This window comes from Podarcis tiliguerta (genome assembly GCF_965153285.1).
Source record: "Podarcis tiliguerta genome assembly, chromosome: Z".
In the NCBI taxonomy this organism is placed as follows: domain Eukaryota; kingdom Metazoa; phylum Chordata; class Lepidosauria; order Squamata; family Lacertidae; genus Podarcis; species Podarcis tiliguerta.
The window spans coordinates 4,778,600-4,803,660 of NC_139553.1; the positions used below are offsets into that span (position 1 = coordinate 4,778,600).

Here is a 25,061-nt window from a genome sequence, read left to right on the forward strand (position 1 = left end):
TGCCTCCAAAGTAATATGAGCAAATCTAATGGCAGAACACAGGCATTATGATTTTATGACTGTAATGGCTTTCGGGTGAAATTCTTTACATCTCTGCATGTCCACTGGATTCGTCATAGATCTACGTCACACCAGCACTTTGCAATGGAAACTCCACGTCTGAGCAACAAGATTGAACTTGCTCAGCTCCCTTAAGGTGCTCTCCTGAATTAAACTGCTGTTTAGTGAATAAAGCAAGAGTTGCCAGGGGGCTTTTTGGGGGGCCAGGGGGCACATTTGAAATTTTGAGAAAAGTATCGTGGGTGCCAGTCACAAAATGGCTGCAAAGGGGAGGGGCAGTTGCATGACATCATGCAAAATGGCTCCTATATCTAAGCGTAGGCAAAGAGGCAGGAACACAGATTGATGCAGGCCTGTCAGCCACATGAACTGCCACCCAATCGTTTCAGGGAGAAGACACATTAACACACACACTACCCCTCTGCCTTGGGCCATCCCCTTATCTGCTCCGAAGGGTTGTGGGGTGGCAGGGACTTATGGAGCCCCCAGAACAGATTTAGTGGGGGGAGGGGTTGCAGGGGGGAGGAGGGGAGGAAAAAACCTTGTGCAAATAGGTCATTTTTGCTCACCCAGTGTACTACTCAGAGATACACTGAACACAGCCTTGTCACTTTGTAAATATAGTGGTACCTCTGGATGCAAACGGGATCCATTCCGGAGCCCTGTTTGCATCCTGAGTAGAACGTAACACACGACTGCAAGTCTGTGTGTGCACAGGTTGCGTTTCGCCACTTCCGCGCATGCATGTGACGTCATTTCGAGCGCCTGTGCATGCGCGAGCGGCAAAACCCGGAAGTAACGTGTTCCGGAGCGTAACCTGAAAATGCTCAACCTGAAGCATATTTAACCTGAGGTATGACTGTATACTGTACTTCTTTTTCAGTCTCAGGGCACCGTTAGAGCACAAGATTGGATCCTGCTAGTGGGCTGCGTCCTTCTCCCCCTACATCTGTGGGCTGACTTTTGACTGCTGGGAAGGGGCTGTAATATTCCTGATGAGGAACTCCCTAGTGCAGCCCATTATGGTAGGCCCAGTGTCAAGCAGCTGATCGGTGCTGCCAGTGAGCCCTGCTTGCAAAAGGGAGCAGCCAGGAGCTCACTTCAAGCTATCAATTGTTTCTTTGTCTCTCTCCACACCACCCCAGTGCTGTGTGTGTCTGCAGCCACCAACTAGCAAATCTTTTCCTCATCTTAAAAAAAGCAATGTAGTTCATTCAACAGCTGGAAGCTTCCAGGCGGTATATGAATCAATAAGGCTGGGCAGGGGGGCCCAAACTGGTCAAGTTGCTTTGCAATGAGGTGTTATATACAAGGTGCTAAACTGGAGCAAGGCGTTCTTTCAGGCACTCGTTGTCTCACTGAATGGTGGTTTTTAAAAATCATGGAAGAGAAGTGAGAGGAGGAAGAAGAAAATAACATTTTCTTGGGAGTTTTTAAGAAGAGATTGGTTAGCTGTCTGTCACGGATGACCCCTGGGGTCCCTTCTAACCCTGCAATTCTATGGTTCTGTGACTCACTGGCAGTTATTAACCAAAGACTGAATGGGCATCTGTCATGGATGCTTGAGTTAAGATTCCTGTGTTTGAGCTGGTTAGACTAGATGATTCTATCTGGGCCGGCCAACCAGGAGGCTTCAAACAGCCAGCCAATCACAGCAGCGGGTTCCACACCTCTCTTTGGTCTAGTTGCTCAGTGCACAGTCCCATGGGATGCTGTGTTGCTGAAAGCCAGAGGCCCCACGATAGGATTATTCCTGCAGTGCAGGTGGGTTGGACTAGATGAGCCTCAGAGTCCCAGCTGATTCTATGCCCTTGGTAGGTGGAGGGCTCTCCTTCCTTTGAGATTTCTCAGCAGAGCATGGTTGGCCATCTGACATGGATGCTTTTGCTGCGATTCTTGCATTGCAGGAAGTTGGACTAGATGACCCTCATAGTCCCTTCCAATTCCCTCTTTCATAACACAGTAAATTCTTAGCTTACATGGGTTTGAAAGAGGATTAGACAAATTCAGGGAGGAGGCATCTGTCAATAGCTGGTTGTCATAATAACTAGATAGAGCCTCCAGGTTCAGAGGTAGTACAGTGGTACCTCAGGTTACAGACACTTCAGGTTACATACTCCGCTAACCCAGAAATATTACCTCGGGTTAAGAACTTTGCTTCAGGATGAGAACAGAAATCACATGGTGGCGGCGCAGCGGCAGCGGGAGGCCCCATTACCAAAGTGGTACCTCAGGTTAAGAGCAGTTTCAGGTTAAGAACGGACCTCCGGAACAAATTAAGTTCTTAATCTGACGTACCACTGTATACCTCTTAAAGTTAGCTGCTGAGGAGCAACAATACAGTGGCATAGCGTGGGTTGCTAGTGCCCAGGGCTGTGCGGAGGTGGGAGGGAGGGAAACCAGTGGAGTATGCATGCACATTCAGCTGCTTAGCAGCAGTCACCCAGGAGATTACAGCCGCAGAGATAAGGAAAGAAGAGTTGTTCTGTTGTTTGTTGAGGTCACTTCCTGGTTCGCATGGAGAAGCTGTTTTCAACAGAGCCCAGCGATAGAAGCATGCAGCTACCTCAGTTGCATCGCAGTTGCCCCCCTAACATAAAGCCCTGCCCCCCAAAATAAATCCTGGCTATGACCGGGTGTTGGGATTTTTCACCCCTAACAATCTTGTGCCTGGGGCAACCGCCCCTGTGCCTTCTGAAGGAGGAGGTTGGACAAATGAAACTCTCAGTTCTGGGTTTTCAAGGCTCCAATTAATTCTACTGGCTCTGACTTTCACTCAGATCCTTCAGAAAGTAAAGTTTCCACCACGAGTTGTGCTTTCGGGTATGTGTTTGTGTGATCTGGAGGTTGAGGAAGAGAAGGGACCGTAGATGATGGTGCCCTTGGCAGTCGCTTAAAAATCCAAATGTGTCCACATGCCTAAAATGCTTGGCAATCCTTGTTGCCTTTTGCAGCATGAGCAAGCTACTGTATTGAAATCAGGTGTGCTTACTTCAGTTTCTATAGGTTAATCCTGCAAAACAAACATTGAGCTTTAGCAAAAGATCTTCAGCCAGCTGAATAACAACCTTTTTTTAAAAAACAAAAACGTATATCTAAAACCTCCAACGGAGATTATACACAAAATGGTATAAAAAATCTATTAAAAATAGCAACAGGAACAAACTTTAAATATGGTAAACATATTAAAATGATCAAAACACAAGTAAAATTAATAGATATTTTTTGGGAAATAATAATGATATAATTATATGTCTGGGTAGGCTTGCCTAAACAAAAAAAGTCTTAGCAGTCATTAAAAGCAGTTCAAAAAGGATACCTGTCTAATAGGTTTGGAATGGCAGCTAGTAGGTGGCACCACAATGAAAGACCCTAAACTTTAATTTAGAAATGTAAATAATATTTTCATTTCAACTGCTAGTGTAAGAACCCCATCAAAAGAAAAGGGAAGAAGTATCTAGACACTGCACAATTATTTTTTGCTTTTTATGGCTTCTGTGCCAGGGATAGCCAACATGGTGCCCCTCCAGATGTTAGAATTGTAGAGTTGGAAAGGACTGCAAAGGTCATCTAGCCCAACCCCCTTCAGTGCAGGAATCTTTGCTCAATGTGGAACTCAAACCCAAAGTCTTGAGATTAAGTGTCTCATGCTGTACTGGCTGAGCTATTCACAGTTGTTGGAGTATAGCTTGCATCGTCCCTGACCATTGGACTTGCTCACTGGGGCTGATGGGAGTGGAAGGCCAGCTGACAGTAAGAGCTGTTTGACAGTGGAATGGTCTCCTTTGGGGGGTTGTGGGCTCTCCTTCCTTGGAGGTTTTTGAGCAGAGGTTGGAGGGCCATCTGCCATGGATGCTTTAGCTGAGATTCCTGCATTGCAGGGGGTTGGACTGGATGACCCTCGGGGTCCCTTCCAACGCTACAATTCTGTGATTTGTGTTGTTACAGAAATTACCGGGGAGGGCACATCTTTAAAGTTGTTAAATGTTACAAATATAATTCCTGAATGTATCCTTTCAACTTGACAGCTCAGGGAAGTTATCCAGCTTTAAAAAACATGTAAAATAAACTCAATTGCCAGATTCTTCCATTCCAATGCTATTTTGCCCTTGGAAAAGGGACTCCAGGAAGTGGCCAGAGGTGACAATTGCTAAGTTGATTTTTGGCCAAGGAAAGCCTAATGTCATCACCAGACTTGCCTAGGGGTCCAGACATGCAAAGGAAGTTCTACAGTGGTACCTCGGGTTACATACACTTCAGGTTACAGACGCTTCAGATTACAGACTCCGCTAACCCAGAAATAGTACCTTGGGTTAAGAACCTTGCTTCAGGATGAGAACAGAAATTGTGCGGGGGTGGCGCAGCGGCAGCAGGAGGCCCCATTAGCTAAAGTGGTGCCTCAGGTTAAGAACAGTTTCAGGTTTAGAACGGACCTCCAGAACAAATTAAGTTCTTAATCTGATGTACCACTGTATTGTATTTTGGGTGGTGGGACTTCAGAGGTGTTTGCCTATGCTAATCTTATACCTGAATCTTGCCCCCACATGTTTTGCCTATGCTAATCTTGGACCAAGGACTCGTCCGGACATGTTTGCCAAGGTTGAACAAGTGTAACCCCTGTCTACCCCTCCCCTTTGGTGACACGTCAGTGATGTAAACATGATGTATCAATGATGTTGTGCGAACTGTATTCTGAGATGTGGTGGGAAGTTTTAAAAGTCAATCTCGCCCCATGCTCTGGGGTCTCTCGCTGCTGTTGAACCTGTTGCGCAACAATAAAGGATCTAAGTCTACTGACTGCTGTTTTGCTTCAAATTGCTTGGCTGAAATTTCCTTCTTTCACTGACCGCATTTACCTGCGGAGGACTGGTACCCCGACGAGCTGAGCTGTTGACTAGTCTCTCACCCCAGAATTTTCCTTAACACTGTGATAACCTGGGTGGGGGGTGGGGCAGCCTTCCCTGGCTTTATACTTTATGTCACAAAAGAACATGAAATACTTGTTATCATCCCAATTTGTCAGAGCAAGGAGGTTTTATCAATTACAAAGGAGCTCTTTGATTGCTCCTGCAGTGAAAATAGTCCTGGGGTTGTGTTTCCCTGTATTCCCCCCCTATTACATCTCTGCTCTTCCAAGTATGGTGGCTTTTTAAAAGGACGGTGGGGGGGCGGCAGTATTTTTCCAGTTTTTATGATTAAAGTTATACATCATGAGAGGCCCATGAGCCACTTAATGGTTTCTACCAAGCCCATGACAAAGGAACAGCTGTAAAATCAATACTTTCTGCATGTCTTGGATGTGTGTATTGCTTTTCCTTTAAAAAAAATAATTATTTAGCTGCCATGCTTATGCAAAGAAAAATTTAAAAAACAGCTAAGGGTTTGGAACATCAAAAAATAAATTTGAAACGAAAGTGGCAAAATTAAATAATACAGCGGAGGTGAGGGGGCTGGGGACATCCAAGCCTCTATCTGCGCACCATGCATATTTTTGCTAATCTCCCAGAGCAAGCCTATGCCGCCCTCTCCTCCCACTGATGCTCACTGCCCCATTGATCAGTGGGTGGTGAGGGTGATGGTCTCCCCACCCACCACCCCTGCTAATGAAGGAGGAACTTAGAGGAGTGTGATTCTGTTTTCTACTTTCTCTTTCAGCTCAAGGTGCTTTTCACAGGCCTACAGGATATGGCACAGGTTTAATAAAACCTTTGAAAACAAACAAACAAACAAAAATACCTGCAGGCAAAAAAAAAAAAAGGTTGCTGAACTCTGTCCCAGGAGATATAGTTAATTTACTCTATGGGCAGCCTGCACAACCAATAAATGATTAATGTGAACCTGTTTCCGTGTGTGGGCGTGAGAGAGATCTCCATTTTAATTCCTTTTTCTTTCCTTTTTTCAATCCCTTTTGCAGACTTCATCATCTGTAACTGCAGTTCTGTTGGGAGCACTGGCCTGAGCGACTGCAACACCACGACAGGGCAGTGCGAATGCCGGACGGGACACGTGGGTCTGCACTGCGAAAGGTGTGGGGAAGGCTATTACCCAGACCCCACAAGTGGGCAGTGCCTTTGGTGCGGCTGCTATTCTGAGGGCTCCGAATCCCTGTCCTGCGACAAGTAAGGAATGGGGTGACATGAGCATCACCTACCACCATCTTTGTAATTTCCCTTTTGACTGTCTTTTGGTGTCCAAGAGAGGGTTTGCTTCCTTGCTGTGCAGCTATGCTTATCCCCCCGCCCTAGAATTATAGCATTGGAAAATATCCCTGGGGGTCATCTAGTCCAACCCCTACAATGCTGGAACCACGGCTAAAGGCTTCCTTTGTAGGAAGGGGAAATCTTACTCATTAATAATTTATTTGTAGGTATTCTGTTGATTTTTTTTCAACGTAAGCATATGACTTACAAAAAGAACAATAAAGCCCTCATGATAATATCAATACTCAGTAGACAATAAGTAGAGTATATACAACTGTACCTTGGTTCTTGAACGGAATCCATTCTGGAAGTCGGTTCGACTTCCGAAAATGTTTGAAAACCAAGGTGTGGCTTCTGATTGGCTGCAGCAGCTTCCTGCAGCCAATCGAAAGCCGCATCGGACATTCGAGTTCCAAATAACATTTGCAAACCGGACCACTCACTTCCTGGTTTGCGGCATTCAGGAGCCAAAACCTTTGAGTCGCAAGGCATTTGACAACCAAGATGCGACTGTATATCTTTTAACCTGCGTAGGAAAGCCACTGTTGGGAGAGAAAATCTTACTTAACAAAGTTGGTAAGGACAATATTACCTTCAGGATTTTTATTTTATTTATTTTTAATGCAGAAGTTGCAAAGATTTGAGGTGGAACCAATAAAAAGTGACAAAGAAAATGGATTTGTACCATACAAGGTGATTTGTACCTTACAAATAAATTGTCACTCTGGACTCCTTTTGAAAAGACACATTGGCCTGAAGACGGATTACAATCAATCTGTTGAGCTAAAACAGGCATAGGCAAACTCGGTCCTCCAGATGTTTTGGGACTACAACTCCCATCATCCCTAGCTAACAAGACCAGTGGTCAGGGATGATGGGAGTTGTAGTCCCAAAAACATCTGGAGGGCCGAGTTTGCCCATGCCTGTTGTAACTCTTTGTTGATATGGCTGTGATCAAAATCTGGGGACAGGAGCTGCACTCTGAGCATGAGCAGGAGCCATGTATTGCCACTCGCTTTTCCTGGTCATGCATCCTTGACCAAAAGAGTCTTATCACTCGCACCACCCTGATAAGCTAATTATTAACAGAGTCCGTGTGGTAGAGAATGCGGTTTGTGAGAGGGAAACTCAATCCTTTCCCTGAGGATTGGGTTGAGGCGTGAAATGAACATTGACCTGACAAGCTGCTGTGATGTATGGCCACTGCTGCTGCTACAATCAAACGCCGGCTTGGACCAACTAATTATGGGGAGAGTGAGAGGCTGTATGTCTGTTTATAGCGGAATCTCCTTTGTATTGTACACTATCCAGGTTTCATTTCAACATCTTTTGACACCTCTTGCCTATATTCTTCTTTTTATGGTTAGAAGATGTTTGTTTCAGGTTGTGTGTGTGTGTGTTTGTGGGGTTTTTTTTGAAGTTAGACAAGCCACATTTTCTACTAATTCTTTCAGAATAAGATAATTAGATAAACATTCTCTCCCCTCGAGGGTGTGTCTGGCACCTTCATTGTATAGCTTTCATTGTATGCTGAGGGTAGTCTTCTTTACTCTGGCCTTTTCACACCTGATGCATATGTATTCATGTATGTATGTATGTATGTATGTATGACTTCTATTCTACATCCCATTAGTCTAAGTTATTATTATGATGCAAAGGTTTGGGGAAAGGTTTCAGATTCCATTGTTATTCCCCATTCTTCTGACTGTAAGCTATTTCAACTGATTTTGATACTGGATTTTTATGCGGCATTTTTATAATTTCCCCACCCCACACATTATGGTGAGAGACTGGTAAGAAATCTATTTGTTGATCATGCAGCCTGTGTGACTTTTGTTTATTTTGAACTGCAGTGTAGTTATAAATCTTGATGTGCAGGAGATAATGTCATGCCCTATAACCACATTTCCAAGAAGAGTCCACCGGAAGAAGTGGTTGATCCATTATTATCTTTCCCCCAAAATGCAGCAGAATGAGGTCATATAATATCCAGTGTATTAGGATTAGCAATCTGCAGTCGTGTGCCAAACTTCCTGGTGGGGTTCAACTCCAACTGCATAGGCCAGGGGTAGGCAACCTAAGGCCCGTGGGCCAGATGCGGCCCAATTGCCTTCTCAATCTGGCCTGCGGACAGTCCGGGAATCAGCGTGTTTTTACATGAGTAGAATGTGTGCTTTTATTTAAAATGCATCTCTGGGTTATTTGTGGGGCATATTTCCCCCCCAAAATATAGTCCGGCCCACCACATGGTCTGAGGGATGGTGGACCAGCCCATGGCTGAAAAAGGTTGCTGACCCCTGGCATAGGCTCATCTTGGAAAGCACATTGAGTTTTACAAAACCTGAAATATCCAGTTTTTAATTAGAAGCACAAACTATCTTGCCAGTAAGTGTCATTTATTCTGCTGGCATGAAATAGGAAACCCATCAAAGGAAAGAGGTATCCGGATGCTGCTTGATTATTTTTCTCATTCTCTGACTTTACGCAAATTTGCCATAAAGAAACTTGAAAGCCTCATTATCACCTTATACACTTCCCGGAGCAAGGAGAGTCCAGCTGTTCCCTGGTGCTCCGGTACATCATATTCATTGCCCCATGGAAGTGCATTTGTCTTTGTTCTCGCTCCACTATATCACCGCTTTAGAGACTTATACCCTGCCCTTCCTAATGCTCATGTGCTACTCAAAGTGGCTTAGATTAGAATAATTAAAATACGGCGTTGCCGAGCTATAGCAACAATCAAAACTCCTCCTGGTGGTGGGGCATTAAAACTGTTAGTAAAGCTAAGTAGGGTCCGGTAGGATTTTAGAATTGGATGGTGGATTTTGTTTTGAGATTCCTGCATTTGATGATGCTCGGGATGCATTCCAACTCTATAAATTCTCTCCTTCCCTGGAGGTTTCTAAGCAGAGGTTGGATGGCCATGTCAGGGATGCTTTGCTGAGATTCCTGCATTGCAGGGGGTTGGACTAGATGACCCTCAGTATCCCGTTACAACTCTACAATTCTTTGATTCTATACCTGCTTGAAACTTGGTTTGGGTTGGGAAGGAAGACGAGAGGTGTAAGCTGGTAAGGAGAAGCGTTCATAAGCTCACCTTCTTCAGCCCCTGGCCTCAAGTGCTTTGCCCGCTTCGTGTCAGGCTGCCAGAAAAGCCCTTCCTCCGTCTGTTGTCCGATGCTGTGAGCAGAACCAGGCACAGCGCTTGCGGTAATTAACTTTATTGCTCAGTAACCAAGGAGTCGGCACACGGCACATCCATCAGATAAGCACGTCAGTTGCAGAAGCTAAAGCTCCTGTCCCTTTCTTCCTCTTGTTTATACCTCCCTCCTCGCTGTGACTCCGCTTTTCTTAATTGTTCCAGCCTCTTCTCGACTCTTGGTTCCTGTGCTGAGAGGGAGGGAGGGGAAGGAGCCAAATCAGGACTGTGCAGTGGTACCTCGGGTTACAGACGCTTCAGGTTACATATGCTTCAGGTTACAGACTCCGCTAACCCAGAAATAGTACCTCGGGTTAAGAACTTTGCTTCAGGATGAAGTGGCAGCGGGAGGCCCCATTAGTTAAAGTGGTACCTCAGGTTAAGGGCAGTTTCTGGTTAAGAACGGACCTCCGGAACTAATTACCGTATTTTTCACTCTATAAGACGCACCAGACCACAAGACGTACCTAGTTTTTGGAGGAGGAAAACAAGAAAAAAAATATTCTGAATCTCAGAAGCCAGAACAGCAAGAGGGATCGCTGCACAGTGAAAGTAGCAATCCCTCTTGCTGTTCTGGCTTCTGTGATAGCTGCGCAGCCTGCATTCGCTCCATAAGAAGCACACACATTTCCCCTTACTTTTTAGGAGGGAAAAAGTGAGTCTTATAGAGCAAAAAATACGGTAAGTTCTTAACCCGAGGTACCACTGTATTGCATCGCAGGAGACAGAGCCCCTGCTCTTTCTGTGGCTACCTTAAGCCCCTCCCCTTCACCCTCACTCTATGCTGATGATTCCTCCCTGTCCCATCAAAGGCCCCACAGGTGCCCCCTGGACCACGGGCTGCTACTACGCTTCCTCATCCATCCAGTCCCTGACACTTCGCTCCAAGGATTCTGGTTCCTCAGCAAACAGAGCCTCACCCACTCCCCAAGTAAATGGCATCTTTGCACAGCGCAATTAAATTTGCTCAGCTGCAAGAAAGGCAGTTGTGGAAAATGAATGGTTTTCTATTTGCTTCTGTTTGTGCGCAAGTGCCCTTGAGACCAAGACCCAGACAGGAAGGGGGTGGGGGAGAGTCCAGCTCCATCGACCCTCCAGCCTGCCTCTTCCATGGGAAGGGACAGATTGCACCCTGAGTTGTTGTTGATTTTTTAAAAAAGAGATTGGTTTGTGTGGCTGGACTAAAAACAAAAATGAATGAAATTTTAATTTGTTTGTGTATAAAGCTTCTTATTCTTCTTTTTAGAATAGCATTGATGCGCAGTTATGGTTCCTCCTCCGTCTCCCCTTGGCCGAATAAATAATTTCTCTCTCTGACCCCTATATAGGCACATATAGGTCAGCCTCTATGCTAGCCGCAAACTCCTTTGCCGTGCATGGATCCTTGCACAGATGGAACAGATCCATGCACTTGCATGGAATTTGTCACTGTGTTCCATTTCCATGAGGATAGCTCCCCTGCTGTCAGGAAGAATGAGGGTCTCAAGGAAGCTGTGCGGTTGTTAGATGTGGGACGAACAACTATTGCAACTATTGCACCCTCTTGAAAGATCTTACAAGCAGGAGTGAAGCACCACCTGAGCACATGACTTCAGAAGAACGAAATGATACTTCTTGATTCAGAAATGTTATCCAACTTTAGTTGACAGAGCCAAGAGGAACAGCAGCAACATCCTGTGCAAAGCTAAGCAGCGTCCAGTATACAGTGGTGCCTCTCAAGACGAAATTAATTCGTTCTGCGAGTTTTTTCGTCTTGTGAATTTTTTCGTCTTGTGAAGCACCACTGTGCATTGACGGTTTCCCATAGGAATGCATTGACGGTTTTAAAAAAAAGGCGCAAGGCGTTTTCGTCTTGCGAAGCAAGCCCATAGGGAAATTCGTCTTGCGAAGCAACTCAAAAAACGAAAAACTCTTTTGTCTTGCGGGTTTTTTGTCTTGCGAGGCATTCGTCTTGCGAGGTACCACTGTAGTTTCAAATTGGACAGGGGATCATTCATTGAAGGGGACTGGAATACCCATGGGATCCCTTCAGCTCTAAATAATAATAATAATAATAATAATAATAATAATAATAATAATAATTTTTTATTTGTACCCTGCCCATCTGGCTGGGTTTCCCCAGCCACTCTGGGCGGCTTCCAACAAAGATTAAAAATACATCAAAATGTCACACATTAAAAACTTCCCTGAACAGGGCTGCCTTCAGATGTCTTCTAAATGTCAGGTAGTTGTTTATCTCTTTGACATCTGATGGGTGGGTGTTCCACCGGGCGGGCGCCACTACCGAGAAGGCCATACAGTTCTATGGTTCTATTAATCACCCTAGTAATAGTTAGGGCCAGAATGAACTAAACAGTTGTGTCAGCAGAAGCTAGGGCAGCAAATCCTGCTAGCACAATGGGGCTTTTTCACCTCTCCCCCCACCACTAAAGGTAAAGGTAAAGGTAACCCCTGTCCGTACAGGCCAGTCTTGACAGACTCTAGGGTTGTGCGCCCATCTCACTCAAAGAGGCCAAGGGCCAGCGCTGTCCGAAGACACTTCCGCATCACGTGGCCAGCGTGACATCGCTGCTCTGGCGAGCCAGAGCCGCACACGGAAACGCCATTTACCTTCCCGCTAGTAAGCGGTCCCTATTTATCTACTTTATCTGCTAAGTTGGCAGGCGCTGGGACCGAACAGCGGAAGCGCACCCCGCCGCGGGGATTCGAACCGCCGACCTTTCGATCGGCAAGCCCTAGGCACTGAGGCTTTAACCCACAGCGCCACCCGGGTCCCATTCCCCCCACCACTACACACACTCTAAATCAGCTGTAAGGGTGGGGAACCTAGGAGAACCTCTAGAACAGCCCTGGGGTGGGGAATAGAAAGGGGGTCCTTCCAACTGGCAAGCGGAAAGGCTTGCACGAATAGAATGAGTGCAATATTGAATTTCACCCGTAGGACTGTCTCCAGTTAGGGTCCACTCAGAGTAGGCCTGTTGAAGTTAAAAGACCTAAGTTTGCAGTGCCTGTTATTTCCAGTGAGTCTACTCTGAGTAGGTCTAGCGTTGAATACAATCCACATATTTTGAAATTACAGTGGTATCTCGGGTTAAGTATTTAATTCGTTCCGGAGGTCCGTACTTAACCTGAAACTGTTCTTAACCTGAAGCACCACTTTAACTGCTACCGCGCCACCGGAGCATGATTTCTGTTCTCATCCTGAAGCAAAGTTCTTAACGTGAAGCACTATTTCTGGGTTAGTGGAGTCTGTAACCTGAAGCATATGTAACCCGAGGTACCACTGTACTCAGCTTTTCCTGAAGGCCTGCTGTTGTGCAGGCTATGCAAAGCTTTTCTCCTCTTTTGATCTGGCTTGATGATGGCAAAAAAAATTATGAATATCTTTGTTTCTTCCCTGTCCACTGAAAATCCACATCGTGGAATTCACATGGACAACGAGCCGGTCCAGGAGCCTGCCAGGGCCTGTGCCCAGAATGGCAGAACGCGATGGGTGTGGACATCATAATCTTGACGAGACACGCTTGGTGCTTTGACATTTCACAAAATGCCTTTTCAGAGTTCTTGAGGATTTGGGCTCCTCCGATAGATTTCAGGCAGACGGATTCCATTCAGTGGCATAAAGCGGGGGATGTTATGTGTACAATGCCCCAGTGTTTTCTGGGAATAAAGCTGCCCTTTTCCCTCCCCGGCCCACCCCCAACACCACAAAGGGGGCTTTGCTGAGATTGCATAATGTTGGGGGTGGCAGGAGCAAGGACTTGGGGAGGGGGAGCACTTCCTCAGAACACAGAAGGTGTTATTAAATTCAGATGGTTTCAAATAGCCAAGACAGGGCCAGGGAGGAGCAACGGGAAACTGAAACCCGCCCCCTCACCCTTTCTTGCTAAAAGGCATTTCTGCCCTCTTGATTTTCCCATCTCACGTCCAGATTAATTGACCTGAAAATCAACAACGTATAGGTTGTGACGTTTCCATTAAAGCTCAGTTTAAAGGCTGGGGAATGTAGATGGTTCCCTGTGGAACCCTCTTGTACAGTCCCCTTGCTGAACTGTTTTGTAAGACTGGGGAGGCAGATTACGTTTCAGTCATTAAATCTCATTGAATGGGTTGTTTGAGATCCTTCTAAGAGAAGAGACGGAGGGGAAAAAAGACATCCTCCCTCCCTCCCTCCCTCGCTTCCTCCCTTCGTATACCCAAGCAATAGGTGTGCATTTCTTAACATCACACCCGGTCCGCTTCCCCATCTTGCGGATTCCATGACTGATTTATTGAGTGTCCCCTATTCTTGCAGCTCTGAAGTTTCTGTGAAGCAGAGTTGGCTTCCTCCATCACCTGGCTCCTTGACCTTGAGAGAAGCCTCCTTTGGTCATTACTCACAGGCATACACACCAGCTCTCTCTTTACTAGGGCCAGCCCCTATTTTACGGAATTTGTCTTCTGTAAAGCCACATTCGGCATTCCAGTATACCTGAAGGAGCGACTCCACCCCCATCGTTCTGCCCGGACACTAAGGTCCAGCACTGAGGGCCTTCTGGCGGTTCCCTCATTGTGAGAAGCCAAGTTACAGGGAACCAGGCAGAGGGCCTTCTCGGTAGTGGCACCCGCCCTGTGGAACGCCCTCCCACCAGATGTCAAAGAGAAAAATAACTACCAAACTTTTAGAAGACATCTAAAGGCAGCCCTGTTTAGGGAAGCTGTTAACGTTTAATAGGTTATTGTATTTTGGTGTTTTGTTGGAAGCCGCCCAGAGTGGCTGGGGAAACCCAGCCAGATGGGCGGGGTATAAATAAATTATTATTATTATTATTATTATTATTATTATTATTATTATTATTATTATTACATGGAGGCTGGAAATGCACTCAACCTGCCTCATTCCAGATCAGACCAGTTGTCCTTGTAGCCCTCTATTGACAACCCTTCCTGGGCATAGCTCTTCAGGTTCTCAGTGATAGGGATGTTGGAGAATTCTGACAAAAACTTCAAAGGAAGCAGAACTTGCTGCAGTTTGTGCACTTGTCTGTGGTCAGAAAGGGAAATCAGTCAAATAAATAAGATTGACTCACAACTTTGTGGGTTTTTTAAGTCCACAAAATATACACTATTAATGTTTTTGAAAAACATTGGATTGATGTTTCCCTTAAATTGGAATGAATGTAAGTTATGTAAGTCAGAGCTTTCCAAACTGTGTGTTGCGTCACGTTCGTGTGTCAGCTGCAGTGTGTTGGTGTGTTGCGCAAATGCTCCCTGCATTCTTAAAAGGGGTTAGTTTAACCTCAGGTTTGCTACTAAAACGGGATTACTGTGTCATGAAATAATGCATGTCTAAAAAGTGTGTCACCAACATGAAAGTTTGGAAAGCTCTGATGTAAGTTGTGTGAATTGTTATGTAAGAGCTTTACCCCCCAAAAAATGTGCGGTTTAGAAATGATTTCAAATTTTAAAAATCAATCAACTGTTTGAGCAAGGTGAATAATGTAGTATTTGGTGGAAACTGAAGTGCAGCAGAATGGAAACAGTGCTGATTGTGATGGTCATACACTGGAAGGGAAATAGCTGCCTTCTTGCATTCCTAGCAAGTGATTTGTTATGCACAGGGATGTTATGCACAGGCAGTGAGACTGTGCTTTGTAGGTAGGTAGTGCAATCTGAAGTAAAGTAGCCATATTTTTATTTATTTTACCGATAAAGAAATTTCAGTCTAGCTCCTCTGCACCACTCAGCACAGCTTAGAGCAATTTTAAAACCACAATATTGTATAAGGTAATAAAAAGACATTAAAATGGCAATGGTAAAAAATGCACATTAAAATGACAGATATATGTGGGTAAAAGTGCGACAGTACAGAAAAAAGCAGTAAGAAACAATAAGAAAAAAAGCAACAGTACATGAAAATGCAAGAAGAAAAAGAAAAGGAATTAAAAATAAATAAGAAAAAAGTTTGGCTTGGAAAGTGAATTCAGTTTGTTGTCTTAAGGGGGAGGGGGATGCCCCGACTTCTCCTTCTCCTCCTCTTCGACACCATAATCAGCTTCTTAACAGCAGGGTCTGTGTGTGTGTGGTTTGGGCACATTTAAATTGTTTACCTTTTCTTGGAAAAGCCTTCTAGAACCTTTCCAATATGAGAGCTATGAAAGAGGATGTTTTCATGAAGCTTTACTGACCAGAGGCAAAACCTCTTGCCTTGCATGAAAGCTTTAATTATTGCACACACCCGGCCCATCTGTATCGAGTTGAACATCCTGCCAGAGGGGCATTAAATCCAGCACTCGATCCCCCTTTAAAAAGTTTAATAACTTCCTTTTCTGCCTTGCATCAGCCAAGAGGCATAAAATCGGGGGTGGGGGTTGTGCAAAGACCCTGGGCTGGCCTGAGAGTGGGAAAAGAGATTTAAATATGCAGACTTCTGGAACTCAGTGGGAATGTATACATAGATGACTATTTAAGTTGCAATCTTATGCTCACCTGGAAATCAGTCCCACTGACCTCAATAGGGTTTGTTTTTGAGTATAATTATTATTTATTAGAAATTTTATATGCCAGCCTTCTTCCAAAGATCACAGGGAGGTTTACAGCATAAAAATATAAAATGTAAAATACAGTAGTACCTCGGGTTAAGTACTTAATTGGTTCCGGAGGTCCGTTCTTAACCTGAAACTGTTCTTAACCTGAAGCACCACTTTAGCTAATGGGGCCTCCTGCTGCCGCCGTGCCGCTGGAGCACGATTTCTGTTCTCAACCTGAAGCAAAGTTCTTAACCCGAGGTACTATTTCTGGGTTAGCGGAGTCTGTAACCTGAAGCGTATGTAACCTGAAGTGTATGTAACCTGAGGTACCACTGTACATATAATAATAGCAACAGCAACTACCAACAACCCCCCTCCCACAAACACATTTTAAAGGCCATAGATTCTTCAATCAGCCCAAGGCCTGGTGGAAGGGGAACATTTTCACCTGGCGCTAAAGGTGTATAATGAAGACACCTGAGAAACCTTCCTGGGAGAGCTTTCCACAAGTGGGGAGCCACCGCAGAAAAAGCCCATTCTCATGTTGCTGCGCTCTGGACCCCTCACAAAGGGGGTAAAATAAGAAGGGGCCTGATGCTCGCGGGGTCTGGGCCAATTCATATCGGGAGAGGCAGTCTAGGGATTGCAATCCTGAGGCATTCTAGGCTTTATAGGCCCAAACCAGCACTTTGAATCGGGCTCAGAAACTAATTAGCTACCAATGTGGTCGTTCCAGGATTGATGTAATATGCTCAAACCATATTGTCCCAGTGAACAACCTGGTCAATGAGTAGGTGTGCATAAGAGCTTCAGTGAGATTGGGCTGCACTTATGTAGCTTATTTCTTAACTACACTCAAATAGTGTTGTACCCAAAACCTGAACTTTATGCAAAGGGGGGGCCATAAGGGCCCCTCCAGGCATCCTTTATTATAATATCAGGGTAATTATATGGGATCCCACTTTCAGTACCTTTTAAACTTTCAAATGTTTCGTTGTAGACATACTGCTTCATTTCGAATAAATACATGCCGCTTAAATTCTTGCTTAAATTCTGTAACTTTACACCACAAATGTTCCAGGGTGGGTCCCCCTCCCCCCTGCTTTTGTTGCAGTATAGCAGAAGACAGGGCCTTCTGGGTGACTGCACCCCAACTTTGAGGCTCTTTCCCTTCAGAAGTGCCGACAAATTCCCTTGTTTTCTCAGGCTTTTGGAATACTTTTTTAGCCTAGCCTATTCTGTTTATAGTTTAGTTTAGTTTTTATTTTACATCGCATCTGCTTTTAATCTCTCTCTCTCTCTCTCTCTCTCTCTCTCGATTATTGTTGGGAGCTGCTCACTTTGATGAAAAGTGCTTTAAAAATATTATGAATAAAAAATAATACAATTGAAAACAACCCATGGTTTGTTTGGAGAGGGAGACAAATAATGAGCCCTCATTTGGCTGTAGTACTAAGGCAAACCATGGCTTAACTCCTGTTAGAACAGCATTAGTAAGAGAAAAAGCAGGGGAGTTGCTGTGATTTTCTCACTGTACACTAGCTTGCTTGCTTGCTCATTCATTCACTCAATCTAAGCTATAGTTTGGCTTAGTGCTTTGTGCCAACGAGGCCAATATTTGCAAACACACACACACACACACACACACACACACACAAACTGTTGGGGGGAACTTAGATCTGCTTAACAAGAGCAACAACAACAGCCTGCCTCCACTCTATCTGGCTGCTGAAGCTTGAAAGAAATCCAGGGCTAGATCTTGTGTGTGGCTGGGGTTCTGTGACCTCAGTTCGGGTTCTGCACCTCATGTAAAAACCCCTCCTCTGTTGCAGTGCAGATGCACAGTTGTGCTTTTATGTGCAAGTTATTGCAGTCAATGGCACATGGGATGGAGTAGTTGACTGGCTCTGCCTATTGGCTTGCCGTTTTGCATCCAACTTCACCCAGCTGTTGCTGGTTAGGCAGCCACTTGTTGGAGGAACTCTAGTACTGGCTTTCCTCCAGCAAGCAGGGGGCTGGATTAGATCTTGGATGGGGGGCTCTAACCCATGAGCCTAACTTTCCCCAAAACTACATCCGTCTGCCCCACACCTGACATCTTATGTGATGTCAGGTGTGGGGCAGGTGAGGATGCTGCTAGCAAACGAACAGTTGGCAGCTGAAGTTGTCACCTGATGTCATAACAGCACTTTCCCAACAGTCAAAAATTGTCTGTGGAGGGTGTGTCGGTTCTTCCTATGGCCCTTGGGCTGAAAAGAGTTCCGTGCCCATGAACTAGCTGACCCCAAGGAGACTGTCAGCTGTATGGTTCTCTGACCTGGTTGTTGTTGTTGTTGGCTTCTAGCAAAAAAAGGACAAGTAGATCCCACTATCTAGAAGCCTTTACTATCTCTATACTGAATTGGCTCTCCTCCCATGCTACCTTCACTCACTGGAATAGTCTTGTGCCGAAGAGGTTTCCATCATTCCTCTTTCCCTGACTCACATCGCCTCTGTTCTTGTTTGCTTTTAAACAGCTCTGGAAGATGTCACTGCAAAGCTGGTTCAGATGGCCCCAAATGCACCCAGTGCCAGGAAGGCTACTCCATGTTCAACGGGACCACCTGCGAACCTTGTCGGTGTAACAACCATTCTGCGAGTTGTGATCGGTTGACAGGTGAAAAGCAAGGGGGGGGGGGGACTCAGGTTTTCTGGTGGCCCTGGGTCAGGTTGGTGGGGTTTTGTTGAGGCTGATCAAGAATAACAAGGCGGCATTACAATCCAGTTGTGTATCCTCCAGTATTTCAGAGAGGAAGAGAGGAGAACTCTTGTCTACTTGTAATACCCACATTTTCAGCATGGAAGGGCTGTAGCTAAGGGATAGAGCAGCAGCTTTGCCTGCAGATTATAGGTGCAGAAATATATGTGCCAGTATGAACCATGCCCCCACCATGCCCATCGCTGCTTGCCCTCCCTTTTGCTCTCTTCCTCCCCCCACATGCCTCTTCCTCCTCCACTTCCTGAGGCTGCAGGCATGGTCTTTCAGAGGTGTTTTGACGTGACCTTTTTATGATTGGCAAAGCACCTTCCAGGTCGTGTCAAAGCACCTCTGGGAGATTGGCCTGCAGCCTTGGGAAGCAGTGATGGGGAAGGTGCAGGGCAGTGCAGGGATGGCAAAGGTGCAGGGGTGAGGGAGCAAGCAGGTGGGCAGGCAAGTGGCGGTGGTGAGATGGTGGTGGAGGAAAAAGAGGTGATGTACCTCCTTGAAAAAAGCACTGGGAATGTCCCCCATCTGAAACGCTGCAGAGCTGCTGCCACTCAGTTTAGACCTATGGTTCTTAACCTTTTTTTTGGGGGGGGGGGTAACGGACCCCCTTGAGAATCTGATGAAAGTTATGGATCCCCTTCCCAGAAAAATGTACATAAACATGTGGGCACACAATACCGCATACAATTTGCGCCCCGTTCATGGACCCGCTGAAACCCACCCATGGACTCCTGGTATAGATAGCTTGACCTAGATGCACCAATGGTCAATAGGAAGCAGTTTCCTTTGTTCCTGTGCTCACTCCAAGGATCTCTGGTGATATTCTCCCAGCCTATGAGAACCAGTGTGGTGTTGTGGTTAGAGTGTTGGAGTAATGACCTTGGATGCCAGGGTTCAATTTCACATTAAACCATGCAACTCACCAGGTGAGCTGGTCACCATCTCTCAGTCTCAGTGTTGTTGGGAGGATAAATTGGAAACAGACAGTAAATAAGCTAAACATCTTGAAAGTTTAGGCATACCAATAATGGTGTTTCAAAGACTGTTTATCACTCAAAAGCAAAACTAAACCTCTAACATTATGTAGTGATCTGACCATTATGGGATTAAACAACCTCTTATTAAGCACCTGAGCAGGACTACACCCGTAGACTCTCAATGCATTTCTGTTTCTGTCTAGGATAGTTGAGTACTAAACAGTCTGTTTTCTTAGTCTGCAATAAAGTGAGCCTGGGTTCTAGCTAAAGCCTGCTTATATCAATGCAAACAGGTAAAGGAAATATATTTTTTAAAGTACCTTTTCAAAAAATATAAAATCTTAAAACCAGCAACACTCATGGCTGAACATCAAAAACAATTTCACCCAACACTATGTTTTGGGATAGACTGCCTTACATAGCTGTCAACGTTTCCCTTTTTTAAAGGGAAATTCCCTTATTCCGAATAGGATTCTTCGCAAGAAAAGGGGAAAGTTGACAGCTATGCTGCCTTATGGCACCGTCTGATTTCTTTTGTATGTGTGCTCAGTGCTAATATAAATCAAGAACTTTAGAGATGTGGGTTGTCTGCCCTCTTGTGGCAGCTGTTGAGACACCACGGAGGCACTTTTCGTTATTAGAAATAAGTGACAGTCAAAGGCTCAAAGCGGACATGTCTGCCTTCCTGCATGCTAGTCTGAATCCCCACGCCAATGCAAAGCTTCCCTGTGTTGACAAGGATTTTTGGGGAGGAAAGCAGAACTTGGGTGCCCCTTGTCATAAAGCTGTTTCCCAGTGGGAGGAACATCCTTACACAACAGAAACCCCATAAGGGTATTATGGTCTGAAATACAATAGTAGATGGGACATAACTTCCATAGTAAAGCACTGTTTTCAGTGGAGAATGGCTGTAGCTCAGTGGCAGAACAATCTGCTTTGCCTGCAGAAGGTCCGTTGTTCAATCCCTGGCATTTCCAGGCAAGGCCAGGAAATAAAACTGTCTTGAGACCCTGGAGAGCCATGTGCAGATAGTATCGATCTGGGATGGGGAACCCCAGGCCCAGGGGCCGTATGTGGTCTTCCAGGCCTCTCTGGACTCCCCCAGTCCACACCCCCTCCCACCAGGTCACACTGTTCACTGGCCCTGCTTTGCCTCCTTGAGGGCTCTGGTCTGCCTCTGATGTGCCCTTGAATTCTGACTACGCCTCTTGCTTATCAGGGTGGAGAGGGCTATGTGAGTGTGCATGTGGAAGCTACCCTACGGTACAAAGGCAATATTTACATGCGTCTCTCCACTTACTACTGGCCTGCTCTCCACCCCGAAGGCTGCCCAGAAGGGAATGTGCATTTCATTACCTGACCTGGAGATGCAGGAGATTGAACCTGGTACCTTTTGCTTGCAAGCCATGAGTTCCACCATTGAGCTGCGACTCTGGTTCAATACAAGGTATCTCCAGCATCTGCTCCAATAGTGATTTTAATTTTCTGGGTACTGCCAACAGTAAATAGAGCCAGAGCCAATGGAGACAGCTCTACATTTGTCTTCTTTCCTGGTGAGTTCTACAGGAGGCAACACTGAGACTAAGGAGGAGATAAAGCTCCCGGGCAGGGATCCCCCCTGAGCTGTTAGTGGGACAGTTCCCTATTGGTCCTAATGGACCAGCCTCCATTGCTTTCAGCCGTCAAGATAGTTGATGGCCACTCTCAAGTCTCTCTGTTTATTTTCCTTTTCAGTGGGCTAAGCATATCCAGCTCTCAACTGTTCCTCATTAAACTTGGGGTTGCATCCAAGCCAGTTCTACTTGAAGTAGAGCCACTGAAATTAATGAACCTACACAATGAATTGCAATGTATTTATGCTCAGTAGGACTAATATTGGTTACAACCCCTGGTTTCCAGACCCCTTGCCATCCTGGTCACCTTGCTCTAGACCAGGCTTCCTCAGCCCTCCAGATGTTTTAAGACTACAATTCCCATCATCCCTGACCACTGGTCCTGCTAGCTAGGGATCATGGGAGTTGTAGGCCAAAAACTTCTGGAGGGCCGAGGTTGAGGAAGCCTGCTCTAGGCGCAATCCAGATTCTGTAGTCCACACAGCCCAAAGCTAGGGCTGGGTGGCAGGGTCATAAACTGGCTACCTGCCTTTCTTCAAGATACCTTTTGTACTCTTCTATCTGCTGGACCTTGAATCTTCCCCCACTAAAAGCCCCAACACAACTCCACCAAAAGCCTCACATGATCTTGGCAACAGTGCTGGTGAGCAACTGGCTAAATCCTCTTGATTGGGTGCACTGTTTCTTATGTACCCAAAGTGTCACCATCTGTGTACAAGAGGGGGAAGTAGCAGTAGGTTTAGGGGAAATCTATGGTTTGGAGCAGCACAAAATCCTGGATGGGGGGAACCTACATGGGAGAACATCCCTCCCCAAAATCGCAGCCCAATGAAAGCTGAGAATTCTGTCTTTTCAGGGGTGTGGAATGGAATAGGGTATCCAGAACAGGAGTGTGCCTTGCTGCAACATTTTGTTGTAGGTCCTACTTGAATTTTTGTGGTTCCCAGCAAGGTACTGTGTCATTTTGAGTTCCCGCCCACTGCTTCGGACAGCTGTTGTCTTTGTCTTTATTTCTGCATTTATCTTGTTTTCTAGGCACTTGCTTGGACTGTCAAGGGAACACAGAAGGCGCTTCCTGCGAGAAATGCAAGGGGCAGTACTATCGAAGTGGTTCGCGACACCATGAGTGTCTTCTTTGTCCTTGCTCCCCTGTAGTGTCCTCTGGCAGCTGTCATATAAGTAAGATGGTTTTCTAAAATTGTGGAATTTCACTATGGTACATCAACATAAGAACACCAGATGAGCCCTGCTGGATCAGGCCAGTGGACCAACTAGTCCAAAACCCTGTCTCCACAGAGGTGAACCAGATGTCTGTGGGAACCTTAAAAGTATGACAGCTTGTGTTTCCCAGCAACAGGTATTCAGATACATGCTACCAGTGGTGTAGCGTGGGTGGCAAGCGCCTGGGGCCACACAGAAGGGGGCTGGGAGGGAGGGAAACAAGATGGAGTATGCAGGCACATTCAACTGCCTAGCAGCTCCTGACTCACCTAGGAGATTGCAGCCACAGAGGTAAGAAAGGAGGAGTCATTCCATTGAAGCAGCATCAGGTGTTGAAATTTTGCACCCCGAAACAACGTTGCACCTGGGGAAACTGCCCTTGTGTCCCCCTGCTACGCCACTGCATTCTACTGCCAGCAGTGGAGGCAGAACATAGCCATTGTGGCTAATAGCTATTGGCAGCATGGAACTGTTAATTCACAGGTGGACTGCTCTTGAGGCTGGAGGCTCCGTGGAACTACCCAGGGAGAAAGTGTCAGCCCTGCATGCATTTTGTCAAGGCACTTTCCGAAAGCCGGTTCTTCCAGCCCCCTTCAGAACTAGCTATTGTTCAGAGGCAATGATGATACCCAGGAGAATTCTGCTAGGGTTCACTAACATGCCATAGCAAGCTAGGCTGTAGGTAAATGCATCTCACCTTGCTAGGCGTAGATGTGACCTGTGCAGATAAAACAGTTATGGGCTTGCAGAAGCGCAATGGTCACATGGGGCATTCTAGAGGCAGGCGTATCATTCCCACATTTACAAAACACCAAGGATCTCAAGCTCACATCCATGCTTCTCTTTCCATCCTGCCCCCATTTTGTCCTCACAACAGCCCTGTGAGGTATGTTAGGCCGAGGGAGAGTAACTGGTCCAAGGTCAGCACACAGGGCCAAGTGGGGATTAGAAGTCCCTGGTCCTAGTCCAGTCCCTGGCCATTTGACTTCTTCTAACTTCTGCATGGGGACCCAGGTGGCGCTGTGGGTTAAACCACAGGGTCCTAAAGCCTAGGACTTGACAATCAGAAGGTCGGCAGTTCGAATCCCTGCGATGGGGTGAGCTCCTGTTGCTCGGTCCCTGCTCCTGGCAACCTAGCAGTTCGAAAGCACGTCCAAGTGCAAGTAGATAAATAGGTACCGCTCCGGCGGGAAGGTAAACGGCGTTTCCGTGCGCTGCTCTGGTTCGCCAGAAGCAGCTTAGTCATGCTGACCACATGACCCGGAAGCTGTATGCTGGCTCCCTTGGCCAATAAAGCGAGATGAGCGCCGCAACCCCAGTCGGCCACGACTGGACCTAATGGTCAGGGGTCCCTTTACCTTTACCTTTAACTTCTGCATAATGCGAAGAAGATCAGCTGTGGATTGAAAGCTGGCTTAAACAATCCATCAAGAGCAGGGTGAGAAAACAGGAAATGGAAGCAGGTGGCAGCTACAGTGTGGTTGCAACTTGGTGCTTACCAAAGGGATCAATTCCTCATGCTGAAGAAGAGAAGCAAGCCTTGGAGGTTTGTATGATGAGGTGCTGTGGCAGACATCTGAGTAAGAAAGGCTGAGGCTGGCTTACTATGTCTGCAGTTCCCACTTTTGGTTGCACTGTTTCCTGGACAGCTGCCTCGACGGGTACCTGTGGCTCTCTCCTCTGAGTACAGTAGCTGGCTCAGCTGCTCGGGAGTAAAGATCTGGAGCCAAGCTTCAGAGTCCCCCAGTTCCAAAGCTTTCACACTACCAGTTGCTGGGAATCACAAGAGTTGCACTAAAGTTCTGGTTGTTGGCTTCTCATGTATGTTTGGTCACTCAAAACAGGATATTGGATTAGCTCCAAAGTGTTGACATTGCCACACTAAATGGCTGAGTTCTTGCAGATACAGCTATGTTAGGAGGCCCACTGAAATAAAAGTGGACCCCTCCTCAAAACCTAGGTAAAAATGATCCTCAACAACAACAACTGAATTGGTGGGGGGAATGCATAAGAAGACAAAACAGGACTAGGCTTGTGTTCTTAGGGTGGCCATGTGGCAAGCTCCACCAGTGGAAATAACTCGTGTTCTTTCCCCTGCAGAGCCCGGTCACCGCACGCCCACCTGTGACCAGTGCCGCCCTGGCTACAGCGGTGCTCACTGCAACCAGTGTGACATTGGCTACTACAGCTCTGACAGCCTCTGTATCAAATGCCAGTGCAATGGAAATGTTGACCCAGCGCGGTCACCCAGAGTCTGCAGGCTGGACACAGGGGAATGCCTTGGCTGCCTTTACCACACGGCAGGATTTCACTGTGAAAAGTGCCAGGAAGGTTACGCCAAACGTTCAGAAGGCGCGAATTGCACCAGGAAAGGTAAAACTTGTTTTTTCCACTTGACGTTCGCTTAAAGACCCTCTCCTATTCTCAGGGCTTTTGGCTGCAACTAGCGGTGGAGGAAGAAGTCAGTTTTGTGTGTGCAGCAATTAGAAACTCCTTAATTTGCACTTCTTGAACCAATACATAAACCAAAGCAACT

General features: G+C 46.2%; 1 protein-coding gene across 2 annotated transcripts in view; it reads left to right on the forward strand.

Moving 5' to 3' along the window:
- Nucleotides 1-25,061, forward strand: part of MEGF9 (multiple EGF like domains 9) — an 83,997-nt gene that overhangs the window by 49,996 nt on the left and 8,940 nt on the right. For both annotated transcript variants that reach the window (XR_014507085.1, XM_083423064.1), the window contains exons 2-5: nt 5,975-6,179; nt 18,485-18,624; nt 22,340-22,483; nt 24,626-24,898. Coding sequence is in view for 1 of the 2 variants with exons in the window: in XM_083423064.1 (XP_083279190.1) it covers nt 5,975-6,179; nt 18,485-18,624; nt 22,340-22,483; nt 24,626-24,898 (762 nt within the window). In the remaining variant the exon portion in view is untranslated. The remainder of the gene's footprint in view (nt 1-5,974; nt 6,180-18,484; nt 18,625-22,339; nt 22,484-24,625; nt 24,899-25,061) is intronic.